General features: G+C 38.2%; 2 protein-coding genes across 4 annotated transcripts; both read right to left on the minus strand.

Annotated features, from left to right (window-relative positions):
* Positions 1-747: 747 nt before the first annotated feature.
* Positions 748-3277, minus strand: LOC109202764 (C-C motif chemokine 5). Its single transcript, XM_019360837.2, has 3 exons — positions 3099-3277; positions 2010-2133; positions 748-1880 (listed from the first exon to the last, which is right to left on the minus strand). The coding sequence occupies exons 1-3, from the start codon at positions 3166-3168 to the stop codon at positions 1799-1801; spliced, it is 276 nt and encodes a 91-aa protein (XP_019216382.1). The 5' UTR covers positions 3169-3277; the 3' UTR covers positions 748-1798.
* Positions 3278-7320: 4043 nt separating this feature from the next.
* Positions 7321-12132, minus strand: LOC100711717 (monocyte chemotactic protein 1B). 3 transcript variants are annotated; one of them, XM_005449288.4, is made up of 5 exons: positions 11909-12132; positions 11283-11400; positions 8078-8316; positions 7858-7984; positions 7321-7735 (listed from the first exon to the last, which is right to left on the minus strand). In XM_005449288.4, the coding sequence occupies exons 3-5, from the start codon at positions 8139-8141 to the stop codon at positions 7639-7641; spliced, it is 288 nt and encodes a 95-aa protein (XP_005449345.1). In that variant the 5' UTR covers positions 8142-8316; positions 11283-11400; positions 11909-12132; the 3' UTR covers positions 7321-7638. The 3 variants fall into 3 exon arrangements, with proteins under 3 accessions (XP_005449345.1, XP_005449346.1, XP_003439456.1); XM_005449289.3 differs by lacking the exon at positions 11909-12132 and adding an exon at positions 11715-11902; XM_003439408.5 differs by lacking the exons at positions 11283-11400; positions 11909-12132 and adding an exon at positions 8546-8627.
* Between the last annotated feature and the right edge of the window lie 3091 nt (positions 12133-15223).

Genomic DNA, 15223 nt, shown 5'->3' on the forward strand with positions numbered 1-15223 from the left:
GTCAGGAATTGGTATCATTCTTAGTTTTGATAATCACAGCAATAAGATTATGCTTTCTATCATTAAGAAATATTTCATAAGGAAAGATCACTTGGAAGAATTTAAACATGATTTATTGAGATAGTTAATGTATTTGGAGATTAGACTCCAATGACCCATCACGACAGAACAGTTTTATTGTATTTTGCCGTTTTCACTGCCTTTGGCATTGTAAACCAACATGGGTTTTTACGTTCTTCTGTGTTAAGCACATTGAGTTGGCTTGTGATGAAATGTACTAGCTAAATAAAATTGCCATTGCCATAAAATAAACTATATACAAAGTGTCACTAAATACCAAGAGGTGCAGAAATCTCTGTATGTAGCACAGAGCCATGGCTCAGTGTCTGAGAGTGTCTCGATGAGTCCCACAGGCCTGAATATGCAGCGCTCACCACTAACAAGCACCGACATAAATACAACAAGCATACCTGAACTTCGGCGCAAGGCGAGAAATTCAGCACCCTTGTGATTGTTGTTATAAAGTTTTCCTAAAATGACAAACAATTTTTACTCGAATGTTTTCAGCAGCATTTTTATAGTTTAAAATTTGTTGTATTTTAAAGGAAAGTGAGCATATTTTAAAGTTTATGTAGGATATTTTATTGATTTTATTCACTATTCTGATGAATTCAAAGAGAAGCCCATGGCATAAAAGCACAGTTGATCATGTGATACACTGATACACTGTCAGACAGAGTCGATGAGTTTTGTGAAATGCAACTTTAATGAACAAAGAAAAACAATATACAGAGATATATAAATGCTTTCGACACACTGTATCTGCATAACAATGGCACGGTGAAAGTAAATGGTAAAATGACTGGAGAAATATATATATACATATAGATATATATATATATGTATATATACATATCAAATTCTGAGAATGCATTTAATGTGCGCACTATTTTTATCTGAATGTGGAAATCATGTAAACGTCTAAGGCATCAAAATAATTTAAAACTGTTTTTAATGATAACTCTCAGTTAGATATTAGCGGCAGGAAAATAGGGGCATATGTAAGGAGAGAAACAGGCGAGGGATGGATACCACAGTGGATCGAAGCTACAGTGAAACATGGTGGTGAGAAGATGGACTGATCTAAATTAGCTACACCCTGACTGAGGAGAAGCAGCCCTCCATTCTTCAGTGATGTCCTCCAGCAGTGATTTATATCTTTGTGGAGAACGATTCATATTGCAGCAGGATAACTGTTTGCGTTATCATGGATGAACTTTCCTTCATTGTTACTGTCACACTTCAACTTGAAGACTATCGTCGTCACATGAAGCTCTTGCAGGGATTATCTGGTTTAACAAGACTTGACATAGTCTCTGTTCTCAGGTCGGCAGGAATCAAAGTGACATAAATTAGCACATTTCTGTGCCTGCTACTTTTTTGTCCTGGTTAGGACTCAGAAACACTGCACTACAAAAAAAAAAAAAACCAAGTATTCAGGGAGAATTCATTAACTAAACAGGAACGACCCGAGTGAAATCCCTTTAAATTTCAATCTTTAAATCTTTAAAGTTCTGCTGCCAAAGTGAGTGAGAGACAAACAAATAACAAATACTCAAATTCCCTTTTCAGAGATGCTACTTTTTACTAAACTTATGCTGATAATTAAGCTGATAAATGCAAAATAAAAGTATCCTCACTTCAATAATAGTAAGACTACTTAAGCAGGCAAAGTACAAAGAGCTAAAACTCCAGCGCTATTTGCCGGTCATTGGGGTCATGGTAGATTCTTCATGTCTTAATTGTGGCGTTTGACGAACTCTTCCATTGCCCAGTCATCACTCTGTCTCACACAGTAATCGCCTCTGGGCGTGTTGATCCTGCAAAAAAATCCGTGTCATTATTTTGTTCTCATATCACAGATTTTATTCTTCATAGAAATGAAGGATAATACATTGCTTTGCAAATATTAGTGAGGGCACCACAGAGATGTTGAAGTACAAACTTACACAAAGGCTTCTGTTAAACATTTGCTGTGAGTTTTTCTGATGGAGAGGATGTGCACCTTTGGGATCCTTTTATCAAAGAATTTAAAACAGCAAAGATCAGGTGGCACTAAACCCATTCCAGAAGCTGTAAGAGACAAACACAGGGTATGTTTTAGTGCTACGACTCTATGTTGCAACTTCTTTTCAATTTATATCTAAACAAAACTTACAGTTTGAAGGCTCATATTCTATGTCCTAGTGTTTTTAAACTGGGTAAGGCTTTTTTATTCAGTTTGCTGCTTTTTCTGTTGCACAGATACTAGTGTGTAAGCATGTAAAGTAAAATTATATATAGTAATTTAAAATATTAAATGACAGTTGATGCATGGAATGCAGAAGAGCAGAAAGTGCAAATGTTTGTCTGATGAATTTTTGTTTCTCAGGCTGTAAATCGCCTGGATTGATACGCGATAACACATTTTTTTAGGTGCTACAGGGAAACTTGAGATCAGTATTGTTCTTTATGAATATGAATGAGTTTGATGGCCCAGCTGTTGCACTTGTGTTTGAACAAAGATTAAACTGCAGCTAACAAACTCTCCTTTTTAATATAATTTAAAATGTAAATATTTTTTGTATTATTTTTATGTGACAGAAGATTTTAAAAGAAAATGGTTAAATGCATTTTAGCTTATGCTAATGATACCTTTTTACACTTGGACAGTAATATTAAATAGCACACAATATTTGAGGGCAAAGTTAGGTGCTGGATATTTAAATAACCTTTTGAAACTTCACCATCCAACCAAAATTGTAAAATTTGTATATATGCTTATACATAGCTTCATATTTATAAATATAATTGTATACACATGCACACACAAATATACGTAATACAGTCCTGGTAGAGGATCCAACCACCACAGCGCTGCAAGAGGGGAATTTTTAAAATATAGATACATAAAAATCTTTCAATCATTTGTCATTTCCCTGATATAATAATTAGTTTCATTTTTGCTTTAATCACTAAAATACAGAAAAATGCAGAATTTCACATTCACAGTAGAAATTCCCTCCAGTGTGAAGCAGGAAGTAGACTAACAGACTTACGTGAGGCGTCGCAGTAGTAAACAGTGAACAGCACGAGCAGCAGTCCCACGGTCAGGCTGAGAGTCTTCATGTTGACTTCGCTGTAGACCTGATGATGCTGGTGTTTCAGATGTTATCTGAAGTGAATTGTCCTGCTTCACTCGGCTTAAGTCTGACATGCTCACATGTCCTCATCTGCATATTCAAAGCCGTTCTAAGAAAAGTGGAAAAAAAAATATAAAACAAATATAAGGCAACAGGAAGTTTGAGGGGCTCACCGCCACTCTGATTGTGTGATAAAACAAGGTCAGACAAACCACTCATTCTGCAAAGTGTTTGCATTGTCTTTACAACATACATAGTCATAATGTTTCCACCATTAAACCTCTAATGTTTCATAACTGTCACCAATAGTCCTTAATCATCACTTTCTGCAACATGCTATATGCAGGTTACAGTGATGGTCTGGGGGAGAAGCATCAGGCAACGCATACAAGCAGCTGCCCACAAAATATATTTACACAAATATTTTTTCTATTACCAAGCAGTTTTTCATACAATGATATGATGCATATGAGATGCATGGAGATTCAGCAACAAAGGCATTCTAGCTCAAATTAGACACATACAGTCCCTAAAGACATGCAGTGTAAACATTTTATTCTTTTCTCTTTTTTTGAGACCACAGTGATCTCTAACCCTAACCAAGAAACCATATCAAAGGATGGCCAGCCAGATGCCCACCCTGCATGTGGTTCTGGGGGTTTACTCATGTTCACATGGCAGTATCACAATTTTTATTTTTATCTTTTATTCATCTCTCTATTTGTTTAGAAGCAATTTATTTGCAACATGTAAAATGTCTACCTTTTGTCCACTTTCCTGCCCTTTTTGTGCAAAACCTTTTTCCCATTACTCATTAATCTCCTTAGTCTGTCTTGTTATAGTTGCAATTCAGTAATCTCATCTTTGCAGTTATTATTCTGTGTATGGACCTTTTACCTGATTTTTTACCTTACTTTTTTGTCAGCTCTTTGCTCTAACATTATCACCTGCTAATGTCTTGATCTGTGTCTTGGGTTAAAGATTTGGAATTTTGGAGAAAATTTTTGTCCTGCAATTGGATTCTTCCTATGTTCCATTATGGAAAGATGGTGGTTTTGATTCAAATAAACCTTTTGACAGTATTAACATGTTAGAGGCTTCTTCTCCATTATCTGGGTCACTAGGGTGATGTGACCTGCTCCCCTGCTCTTTACATTTTGATTTCCTGAAGGGGAGCGGCAGAAGAGCATAAAAGGCAAATTTCAACCGCTGGTTTAAGCAAATTTCAAGTCAGTTCATTTAAGTAAGATGGCTTGCTGAAGTTCAAACTGAGCATCAGAATGGAGAAAAAACTTGACTTTAACAACTTTGAAAGTGGCCTGGTTGTTGGTGTCAGACAGGTCTGAGGGTTTCAGAAACTGCTGATCTGCTTTTTCCCACACAACCGTCTCTGGGGTTTACAGAGAATTCTCCGAAAAAATAAAATATTCAGTGAGCAGCAGTTTTGTGGGAGAATATGCTTTAATAGATCCTGAAGGTCAGAACAAAATGGTCAAATTGCTTCAACTAATAGGAAAGCAACAGTAACTCAAAGGACCACTCGTTACATCGTTACCAATGTACGTAGAAGAGCATCTCTCAATCAAAAGAGATGAGTGAAAATTTGTTACCTGGTCTGATGAGTCTCAGTCTCTGCTGTGACAATCAGATGGTAGGGTCAGAATTTGGTGTAAGCAGCATGTAAGCATGGCTCTATCCTGCCTGATATCAGTGGCTCAGGCTGCTGCTGGTGTAACAGTGTGGGGGATATTTTCTTGGCACACTTTGGGCCCCACTTTGGCTACTAACTGAGCATCTTTTAAACACCACAGCCTACCTGAACATGGGATGTGATGGAACAAATGAGTCACATCATGGATGTGCAGCTGATCAGCTGTGTGATGCTCTGATGTCAACACGGACCAAATTGTCTGAGAAACGTTTACTGCAGTTTCCTAAATATATGACAGGAAAAATCACAGAAACTCTGAGAGCAAAAGGTGGTAGGAGTAGCATATAACTAATGAACTGTCTAGGGAGTGTATGTTGATTAAAAGGATTCATGCTAAACACTAAAAACCAATGTAACATCAGTGAGAATCCAGTTTAGTTGTATGAACATATGGTTATGAAGAGACTTTATTGAAATCTTTTTCCTGTGTTTCTACTGCTGCAGAGAATATTCAGACTACCAGCGAGTCACAGGGCACATGTCCGATCAAACTAGAGTTGCTGTACTCTGAAGTATGGTATCTAACCAGATGCTTCCTCTGGATGGCATTACCTTGGCCTCCAGTAACACTGTGGGTAAACTTGGAGTCATTTTTGACCAGGATATGTCCTTCAATGCGCATAATAAACAAATATGTAAGACTGCTTTCTTCCATTTGTGCAATATCTAAAATTATCTTTAATATTAGAAATATCCTGTCTCAGAGTGACGCTGAAAAACTAGTTTGTGCATTTATTACTTCTAGGCTGGACTACTGTAATTCATTATTATCATGAAGTCCTAAAAACTCTTGAAAAGCCTTCACTTAATCCAAAATGGTGCAGCAAGAGTCCTGACAGGGACTAGAAAGAGAGAGCAGATTTCTCCTGTATTGGCTTCCCTTCACTCCCTGAGCCTGGTTCTGCTGTAGGTTTCTTCTTGTTAAAAGGGAATTTTTCCTTTCCACTGTTACACCTTGAGGCAACTCTTGTTGTGATTTGGCATTTTAAATAAAATGTAACTGATTTTTATCCATATTTCGTATAGAGAACACCTTCTATTCATTTCCAGATTGATATTCCTGAAATCTGCTAGAGGACTTTGATTGAATCACGGTACAAAATGTCGTTTAGAAAGCAAGAGCTTTTGATTCACAGAGATTATTTGTACATACACCTCATTATCTGAAACCCTCTTCTTGGTAAGCACAGTCCCTTTATGTAGACTTTCAATATATATATGACAAATAAACCTTATCTCGCCTGAAAAAAATTCATGCTAAGTGTCATAAGCCGTTAACTGATTGAACTTTTTTAATTACGTAAGTGTAAAATTTTCTTAATCTTATAAGCGACCTAGATTGGGGTGGTGGGTGTCATTGTTGCCCAGCTGCTTGCAGTAAATTGTGTTTGAAGATTGAACCGATAATGCTGCGTGTTGCACCGCAGGTCTGCAGCCTGTGTTGATGCTATCAGTGAAGACTGAACTCTAGCCATCGCTGAGGGGTGGTCACACACACACACAGACAACGGATGACTTAAGATAAGTACACGTTCACACAGAAACAAGCGTAAGAGCTAAAACCTCACAGATGTTATCACAATGACAGATCAGCTTGTGGTTTAACTACGTTCCGATAAATGCCGACTGGTGCAGGTCGTCTTTGTTCGTTTCAGATTAAATCCCCCTACATGCTTTCTAATGTGCTTACGAATGTCAGTGTACCCCAGAATTACACATGAGTCACAGCATACTTGCCAGTAAAATGAGCTATTATAGATTTCTTTAAAAGGTGACTGTGAGGCCTGTGACACACACCAGCAGTCACTGTTGGGTTCATGATCTTTTTATCTTTCTTCAGCTGTTTTTAGTCCGTGGTTTTAATGTAAAGATTTTACTTGGTGTCAAAACAAAGAATCCTCACAGGTGTAAAAATTACAGTTTCACAAGCTGAAATGTACTGAAATAACTTTGGATGCAATGTTTACAGTCGTGCCTAAAACAATGGAGTGAACCTCATGAGGTTAGTAGATTTATACACTGTGTATTGTATGGCATTATTAGACTAATACAAAAGCATTAATTGATTGATTGAGTCAACTGAATTTTGCTCCTTCAGGTGGAGCACGTTTTGATCATTTTGTATACAATTAGGGAATTCAGTCAATTTGTGGCCAAAAATTGGGTCCCCGGTTGAATCAGCACATGCAACCATCTTTTCATAGAAGTTGCTCTCACGTCTGCTGGTGACACTACTCAAACCTGCTGAAACGTGGGCTTGTTTTAAAAATACACCAAGGCAGAAGTGGCGCTGCACCAACCTAGTTTAAAAGGTAATTCAGTTCTAGTTTTTGCTGTTTCTCTGGTTATTATCTCTGAATACCTTTTATCATTTTTACAGATTCAAAGAGTTGTTCAAATGAAAACAAGAGACTGAGAAACACTGGATTACAGTTTTTTTAAGATCTGTATTTAATGAGTTTATAAAGATCTTTTTACAGCTTTGAGCTTGAGGCAGCAGAGTAAAAAGCACTTTTGTATTATTATTTCTTTACAGTTCTTCCCCTGCACAAAACATACCTAACGCACATCTGATCACTCACGTAACCATCTAACAGTCTTTTCAGAGAACTTGCATGCATTTTTTTGTTTATTTTTAAGCCAGTTTTATAAAAATACAAATACGAAGCTAAGCCATAAGGCCTTAAAAAAGCAGTCAATTATTAACTGAAGCCGATAGCTGATAGCTGAAGATCTTCGTGGTGGCTAGCTGCTGCCTTCAGTGTTGTGGAGCCGATACATGTCCTGAGCCCACTGGAAGCTCTGAGTGTAGCAGATCTTTTTTCCTCTGACAGTGTGGACTCTGCAAAACATGCACACAAAAATCGTTTTATTCACACTGCTTTGATTGAGATCTTGCAGAAGGCCTGTCTAAACTTCACATATCCATTTTTATACTTTATTCATTGAAAATATCAAACTTACATGTATGCCTTCTTGGGACAGGAGCTGTGCGTATGGGTGATGAAGGACACCAACTTCACCGGTATTGCATTCATTTTAAAGTTGAAGCAGCAGGTTCCAGGAGCTGTGCTGAACTTTACGCCTTTCGCTGAGAGCAAGGTAAAAAAATTAAGTCAGTATCAACATGTCAGCTATAAATTTTCAAACAAATGCAAGGAGTCATAAAGGGATAAACACTCACGGATGGCATCACAGCAGCAGGCTGCGAGCAGCAGCAGTCCCAGAGAGAAGCAGAGAGTCTTCATGATGCTGAGAGCGGAGGGATGAGGAGGATCTTCTTCGTCGTGTTTTTATCTGATGTTGACCAGCCGTGCATCCAATATAAATCCTATGCCTTTTCTATCTCTGTGATGTCAACCTTTCCGCCCCAAACTCAGAAATCCCCGACACGAAAGCACACTCAAACCACCGCTCGTGCAACTGCGGAAGAAAGTTAGAGTAAGGGGACATTTGACAGATTAGAATCAGCGGAAGTGGGGGAGAGTGTAATCAGTGTTTATATCTGCACAGGTTACCTCTAGTTTTCAGGTTCTTTTACGGGGTTTTAATAGACAAAGGAAACTGATCGCAATCATGCCTGACATTTTGTGTGTGGTTTTCACAAAATTAGTTGTGTTTCCCCAAGCAGATGGGGAATAGACTGACTCACCACCCAAATGCAGAATTGTAAGTCCTTGAGTACCCATCACTAGGCCTGGCTGGAGGTCAAAAAACTCCTGCTGCTTCTACCACAAAGCTTAAAATTTGAGATGTATTATGCTTATCACAATTACTCAGCATGTACTGATCTTACTGAACCTGATAAGAACTTACTTAACTGTAGTTGTACCAAATTTAGAGCTACACAAGTGAAAGTGGGCAACTGATTATTCCACTGAAATTCTGAGGAAAAAGAAAGAAAGAAAATTATTTGATTGCCGGATAAATTTGTAGGTTTGCTCACTTGAAATGAAAAGTCTCTGATTTTTGTGATAGTTTCATCTTAATGGAGAGAGACAATTAACTGAAAATAAATAAACAAACACACATTACAAAAAAGTTCTAAACTGGTTTGCACTATCACACTGAGTGAAATTTGAGTATTTGATCCATTACAGCCCAGCCACAATTCTGACTCCCACAGACTGGCTCTGTGCACATGTGAGAGAGGTCATGAGGTCAAGAGGTCTATATTAATGAATTTACTGGCTAATAGGGAGTGGCTACGGGCAGTGTCCTTATTATGCCTCTGTACAGTTTAAAGGGGATAGTTATGTAGAAAAAAATCCCTCCATGGACAGATTTTGTGAATTTTGTTACCAAGCTTTAAACTTTATCATTTCTGCTGTTAAGGTGGTTATTTCCATTTGCAAGTCTTTGGGGACTGAATCATAGAAACAACCTCGTGTAATTACTCAAGGCAGTGCAGTCTGAATGAAGCATTGGCTTCATTTCCAGCTCCAGTGATTGTGCTGCGAGATACAGTTAACTTTGCTGACATAGGGAGGGAAATATACATTAAGGTTATGTACACAGATCCTATAATATCAACTAAATATTAACTGCAGAACAAGAAACGATAAATGAGACTTCAGAGGTCAAATCTCTGTGTCCCAGAATGCTGAATTTATTGCAGTTGTGGATTAGACTGTCTTGGTCCTACAGGCAGAAATATTTGGTTTAGATTTCTACTTCAGTGATGTTGCCACAGAGAACTGGAAAAAACAACACTCGAGAGTTTTCTAAGAAACTGTGCTGTTTTTACTGTGCAGTTCCACCACATTTTCACTTTGTACTTTGTAGGCAGAGAGCTTTGAAGTTTTCATAACATGACTATTTTCAGATATAGAACTTCTTTTCTGTTGGGTAAACTAATCGTTCTATCTCCTTGTGTAAAAAGTCAAAGTTCATGGTTTCTTAGCTAAAAAATTTCATCCAAGGACTTTACAAACAAAGAATGGCAGCTAAAGTTTCTACCTCCTCCAGAGTGAACTACGTTACAAGCACATCGTGACTCAGTTCTCATCTCTATGCAAATGTTTCGTGGTGCAGACTGAAGTGATGGAGATTTCATGATGTTCCCAAGATCTTATCAGTGCTGCTTTTAGATGTGTACAAAAACCCAGGTTACAGATGCACCCGTAACCTATTTAGATGCATTTGATGCACGTACTTTCAACTGTGCCAGTTTGCAGACCTCAAGTTAAGAAACACGTGTTGCCATTAAACACATGCATGTGACACAAAAGACTAAAATATAACAAAACGTACTGTTAAAAAGAAAATGTATAGAGTTTTAATGACGTGTAGACAAAATACCTACGCATCAACAGTTTGAAACCACTGTTTCCCATTTTCTTCTCCAGATATAAAGCTAGCTGAAGAATTTTGGGGGGGTTGTTTTGTTTTTTGAGATAAAAGAGTGCACTTAAATGTCAGTGGTTTCTGATGCATCACTTGTACTTATTATAGAAAGGACAAAGGATTCTTAGAGGGAACCCCACAACAGAAAAGCAGAGGATGGATGAGTAAAATTCATCCAGTGCAGTGCCAATACAGACATACAAAAATGGATCTGAGGGTGTTCCCTGTTATGAAAGGTGTTTTTTGTATGTATGTATTATTTCTTTGAACGACAATGCCCTGATTCCCTTATCAAATCTCATTGGCTTTACTTTGATAGTCACCACCGTCTCTTGGCAGCATATAAACCACATTACATTCATGCAACCTTTTGTGCAGATCAACAAAACATTGGAGACTTTTTCAGCACTCTATCTTTGCACTCACTAATCCTGCCATCTAACTTTATGTCGTCTGGCACTTCATGTGGCTCTTAAATGCTCCCATCTTACAGTAAGACCACCTTCAGATGATTATGGGATATTAATGAGGGAAGACACTTTATCAACTGAGTTTTACATACGGGATTAACATAATTCCCAAATTATGAAGTTGATATTGTGATAATGTAAAAAAAAAGAAAGAAAGAAAGAAAGAAAGAAATCAGCATAAAATAAATGTTTTCTATATTCTGCAGCTGTAATTAAGCAGGTAAAGAATGAAGGGGTTAAAATTTCAGCAACAGTTTACAAAGTAACTTGAAATTGACTGATGAATTTTGGCTTGTGACATTCATTGGCATCATTGGTTCAATTTTCACTCTCTCTTGTTTGACACATTGTTCCATTGCCCACTCTGCAGTCTGGTTCACACAGAAACAGACTGTCTTGATCGTGTCTTGATCGTGCAGTAAAGTCTGTTTCATTTTTTGGTTCTTGTATTCCCATATTTTACTGCTAATAGCAGAGTTATGGCTTCAATGTGGACGATCATACATTGCTTATACATGACTTCTTGGCAAACATTAGTGATCGAATCAAAGAGACAGTGAAAGACAAACTTACACAAATGCTGGTGTGGAGCATTGACTGTGAGTTTTCACGATGGAGACGATGTTCGCCTTTGGGATCCGTTTGTCAAAGAAGTGAAAACAGCAAAAGTCAGGTGAAATCACTGCCTTAGCTGTAACAGAAAAACAGGGATTACTCAGTGCTGCAGCTGCTTCTAATGACTTCTCCAACATACCAGATATAATTAAGGTTAACACTCATTCAGGCAACAAAAATACAATTTGTTATATCTTAATGAAAAACACAGTTTGAAGGATCCTATTTTATGTCTTGGAGCAAGATTATTAAGCAAAGACATAAAAGATAGAGACAGAAGATAGAAAAACAAATTTAAGGAAAACAATCTGTCTCAGTGAAGGACATGCCGGACATGTGACCACACTTTCCACAAGGATTCAATCCGACTTTGAAGAGTGAGAAAATTACCGTGAAGAACTTAAGATCAACACTGGTCTTCATGACCATGAACTTATATGAGTTTGATATCCTCCCCCGTCTCACTCTCCATGTGAATGAAGAGAAAGACAGAAAATTCAAAGAACTAGTCTAACACAAGTGCAAGTAGCAGACTTGCAGGCATCACTGTGGTAAACAGCAAACAGTACAAGCAGCAGTCCCACCGTCAGGCTGAGAGTCTTCATGCTGACTTCACTGTAGACCTGATGATGCTGATGTTTCAGAAGATTTCTCAAGCGACCAGTTGATCACCCTGCCTAAGTCACATTCCAATCTGCATATTCAAACTGGAACTTCACGGTCTCAATATATCTGATAGAACAAGCCCAAACAATCAACTGTCTGTGTCTGTATGTCCTTCAAATTCCAATGTGTGATATGGCTCCTGCACTGTGTCCTGATAGAAAAAGCTACATTTCCTTTTCCCTCCCTCCAGGACGTCTACTGCACCCACCTCACCCAAAAAGCCCTCTGCATTACAGGTGACTCCACTCATACGTCCAACAACTTTTTCAGCTTGCTGCCATCGGGAAGGAGACTGAAGAGCCTCCGGGCTAGAACCGGCAGACTGAGAGACAGCTTCATACATCAGGCTGTCAGGATGCTGAATTCTCTCCCTGCTCTGTCCCTCTCGACTCTCATGAACTCCAGACCTGCATTCACCTCTTCCCTCTGAACCCCCCAGACATAAGAAACCCTGAACCTTCACTATCGCCCTTCACTGATTCCCTCACCACACTTGCACACAAACTCTTACCCACAAACACTGGGACTGTGTTGAACACTGATGTTTATATAAGATTGTATTGTACATGAGATTTTGATCTTTTTATCTTCCTGTTGTTTTAGTGTAACTCTGAGGGCCGTGGCAGGACTGCAGTTTCATATTCCTGTGTATGATCTGTACATATGGTTTTTGACAATAAAGCTGACTTTGACTTCTTCAGTACTTTAGTCTTGCTAGCTGAACAGAACTGGAGTGAGCAACAAAAAAAGAGTAGTGCTTTTTTTTATGTTAAAAAAAAGTTTTCAAAAAGTGGCAGGTAAAAAGTTGGCTTCCTGCATTTGGATCCTCATCCTTACTCTCCATCCACCCTGAAAATGAACTGTTTAGGAATATTTCTGGTCAGAAGTAATTAGACCAACTAACTGTAAATATTAAGCTTCCCTTTAATCCTTTGAGGAAAATGTCTACCTGGACGCTAGCCCTTTATTGACCAACCCTTTATATTTAGCTGTAAAATGGGCCCACCGATGGGCCCATGGTCAATGTAGGGCTAGAACCCGTGCACATCAACAAATGCTGTGTTTCCTCCCTTCAGGTGCTCTGCTAGGCCATTACCGCAGCCACCTCCAGTTTCTACTTTAACCTTGCCTGGGTGTCCTTGTTAGACTTTCTATCACAAAGAAGTTTAAAATGAAAAAAACAAAACCTTTGCTAGAATGAAAATGAAAAATAAAATACCTCAGTAGAGCTTCAAATTCATGATATTTTGCTTCTGAGCCCATTTCTGCTCCTCCTGACCTCACTGACTTCACACTCAAATTCAGTTCCCTGGGTTTATGCTGCAGACATCGGGGACAAGGAAGTGATATTTATAACAATGCATTGCATTCATCATGCAGCAAAAGACACAGAAATTCAATTTAAATAAATGTAAGTAGCTTAAAAGGTTTTTTTTTTTTTTAAAAACAAAGTCTGTCTACACTCATATAAGTTATTTGTTTATAACCACATATTGTATCAGATTAGTTTTTACAATAAAAAATATCCAATTCCTTCATTGTAATATGCTCATGTATATTTCTCACTGTGTAAGAGATGGTCTGACTGGACCTACATGGAAAGGTCAACGTTTGTCCGTCTGTGGTTTGGTTTTTCATTCCACAATCAGTTTTGAGGTGGGAGGAAATGAATGTAACTCACTGTCTGTGGTTGGAAACGTGCGCTGTGAGTGCGCAGGAACTGTCTACAAAGTGTAAGTGTGGAAAAACATACATTTGAAGCAGTGTCAGCAGAATCATTTCACACGTCACTGGTTTGCTATTGGCTCTTGGAGCAAGTTACTTTACAAGGGGAAAAAGAGCTTTTCACTATAGAGGAAAACTTCAACTGACTGTCGCCAAAATAACTTCACCCAAGTACAACATTTCCCTTTTAAATCCAGTCATACTGAACTGCTGAGGAGAAATAATTTAGCAACTTCAACTAATTTACATTATTATCAACTTTATAAGATACATCTTCACCATTTGCTGATTCAACATATGGTTTAAAGTGGAAATTGGTAGTTAGAGTAGTAGAAATCCCAAGTTCTGGTGTAGCAGGGCAGGGTGGACCTAAGGCTCCGTTAGAAATAAGTCCCATGATTTCTATGGTCTGCTGCTCTGAGGTGTGGTGCATTTTGTGGATTTGAACCATCAAGGGTGGAGTTTAGCAAACAGCATCTGACTTTGAATCTTGCTGACTTTGCACACAAATATGATTCTAAGCAATTTCTCCTTTGCAAGTTATACTTCTACGCCATCATTTCAATTCAGAGTTTTTTGTCTATGCCCATTTTAACTTTCACTACCGTCGAGCGTTTGTGAGATGTAACGAAGTACAAATACTCTGTTACTGTACTTGAGTTGAATTTTCAGGTATCAGTACTTTACTAGAGCTTTTATTTTTCTGGCAACTTTTACTTTTTCTCCCTACATATATAAACAAATATCTGGACTTTCTCCTCCTTACATTTTTGAAACAGGCTTCTTGCTTTTGGTTTAACACATTTAAGAGGAGTTATTGTTTCATGTCGCTGCCGGCCTTCAAATATCAGCAGATTTGGGCCTAAACAGTTTCATGTCAAAGGCAGTCATGTTCCTGTATTAATCACCATGGTGAGGAGACAACATGGATGGGTGTTTTTTGTATTTTTGGCACATCACCAGAACCAGTGCAGTTGCCCATAAGTGGCAGATGCGGTACTAACTTTACGCAGAGATGGAAAAAGGTATGAAAGACAGAACAGGAAAGGAGGAGGCGAGGCTACACTTAAAGGTAAGGACTGCTCAGTAGTATATGATCAACTGAAATTTTACATATATGTCCTCATGTTTTTAAATCAAATATTTGGTCTTTACATGTGACATTTTTGTATGTTGTGAATCATGCTGAAAAACAAACTGGGGTTTGCTAACTTTGTGTTATTTAAAGGTTGCACAAATATACTTTAGTGCAGGATAAACAGGTTGGTTTGCTGTGCTGTCATGGGTTTACACTACAGGACAGTGTGTGACTGGTGCACGGCAGCTGTGGTGCTCATGGTCAGGTTACATCAAGTGCAGCACAGATTCATTAGCTGATGATGCTGAGATTCATTCACTGAATTCCACCTTCATACCAACTTTATACTGTCTAGTATAAAGATTTCTCAAAGTTACAAAGATGCTCACCAAGAGAAGCCTTACCTTTGAAAGCAATCTGTCCTACACCT

The sequence above is a fragment of the Oreochromis niloticus genome, linkage group LG7, assembly GCF_001858045.2.
Source record: "Oreochromis niloticus isolate F11D_XX linkage group LG7, O_niloticus_UMD_NMBU, whole genome shotgun sequence".
Lineage (NCBI taxonomy): Eukaryota > Metazoa > Chordata > Actinopteri > Cichliformes > Cichlidae > Oreochromis > Oreochromis niloticus.

Excerpts from the sequence above, each read along its gene's own strand:
- LOC109202764 (XM_019360837.2), bottom strand. The coding sequence starts at position 3,168 with ATGAAGACTCTCAGCCTGACCGTGGGACTGCTGCTCGTGCTGTTCACT. Across the intron at positions 2,134-3,098 it reads TTACTACTGCGACGCCTCAC|CTTCTGGAATGGGTTTAGTG; the intron begins GTAAGTCTGTTA and ends TGTCTCTTACAG. Across the intron at positions 1,881-2,009 it reads TGTTTAACAGAAGCCTTTGT|GATCAACACGCCCAGAGGCG; the intron begins GTAAGTTTGTAC and ends ATTTTTTTGCAG.
- LOC100711717 (XM_005449288.4), bottom strand. The coding sequence starts at position 8,141 with ATGAAGACTCTCTGCTTCTCTCTGGGACTGCTGCTGCTCGCAGCCTGC. Across the intron at positions 7,985-8,077 it reads CTGCTGCTGTGATGCCATCC|CGAAAGGCGTAAAGTTCAGC; the intron begins GTGAGTGTTTAT and ends CCTTGCTCTCAG. Across the intron at positions 7,736-7,857 it reads TGTCCCAAGAAGGCATACAT|AGTCCACACTGTCAGAGGAA; the intron begins GTAAGTTTGATA and ends CATGTTTTGCAG.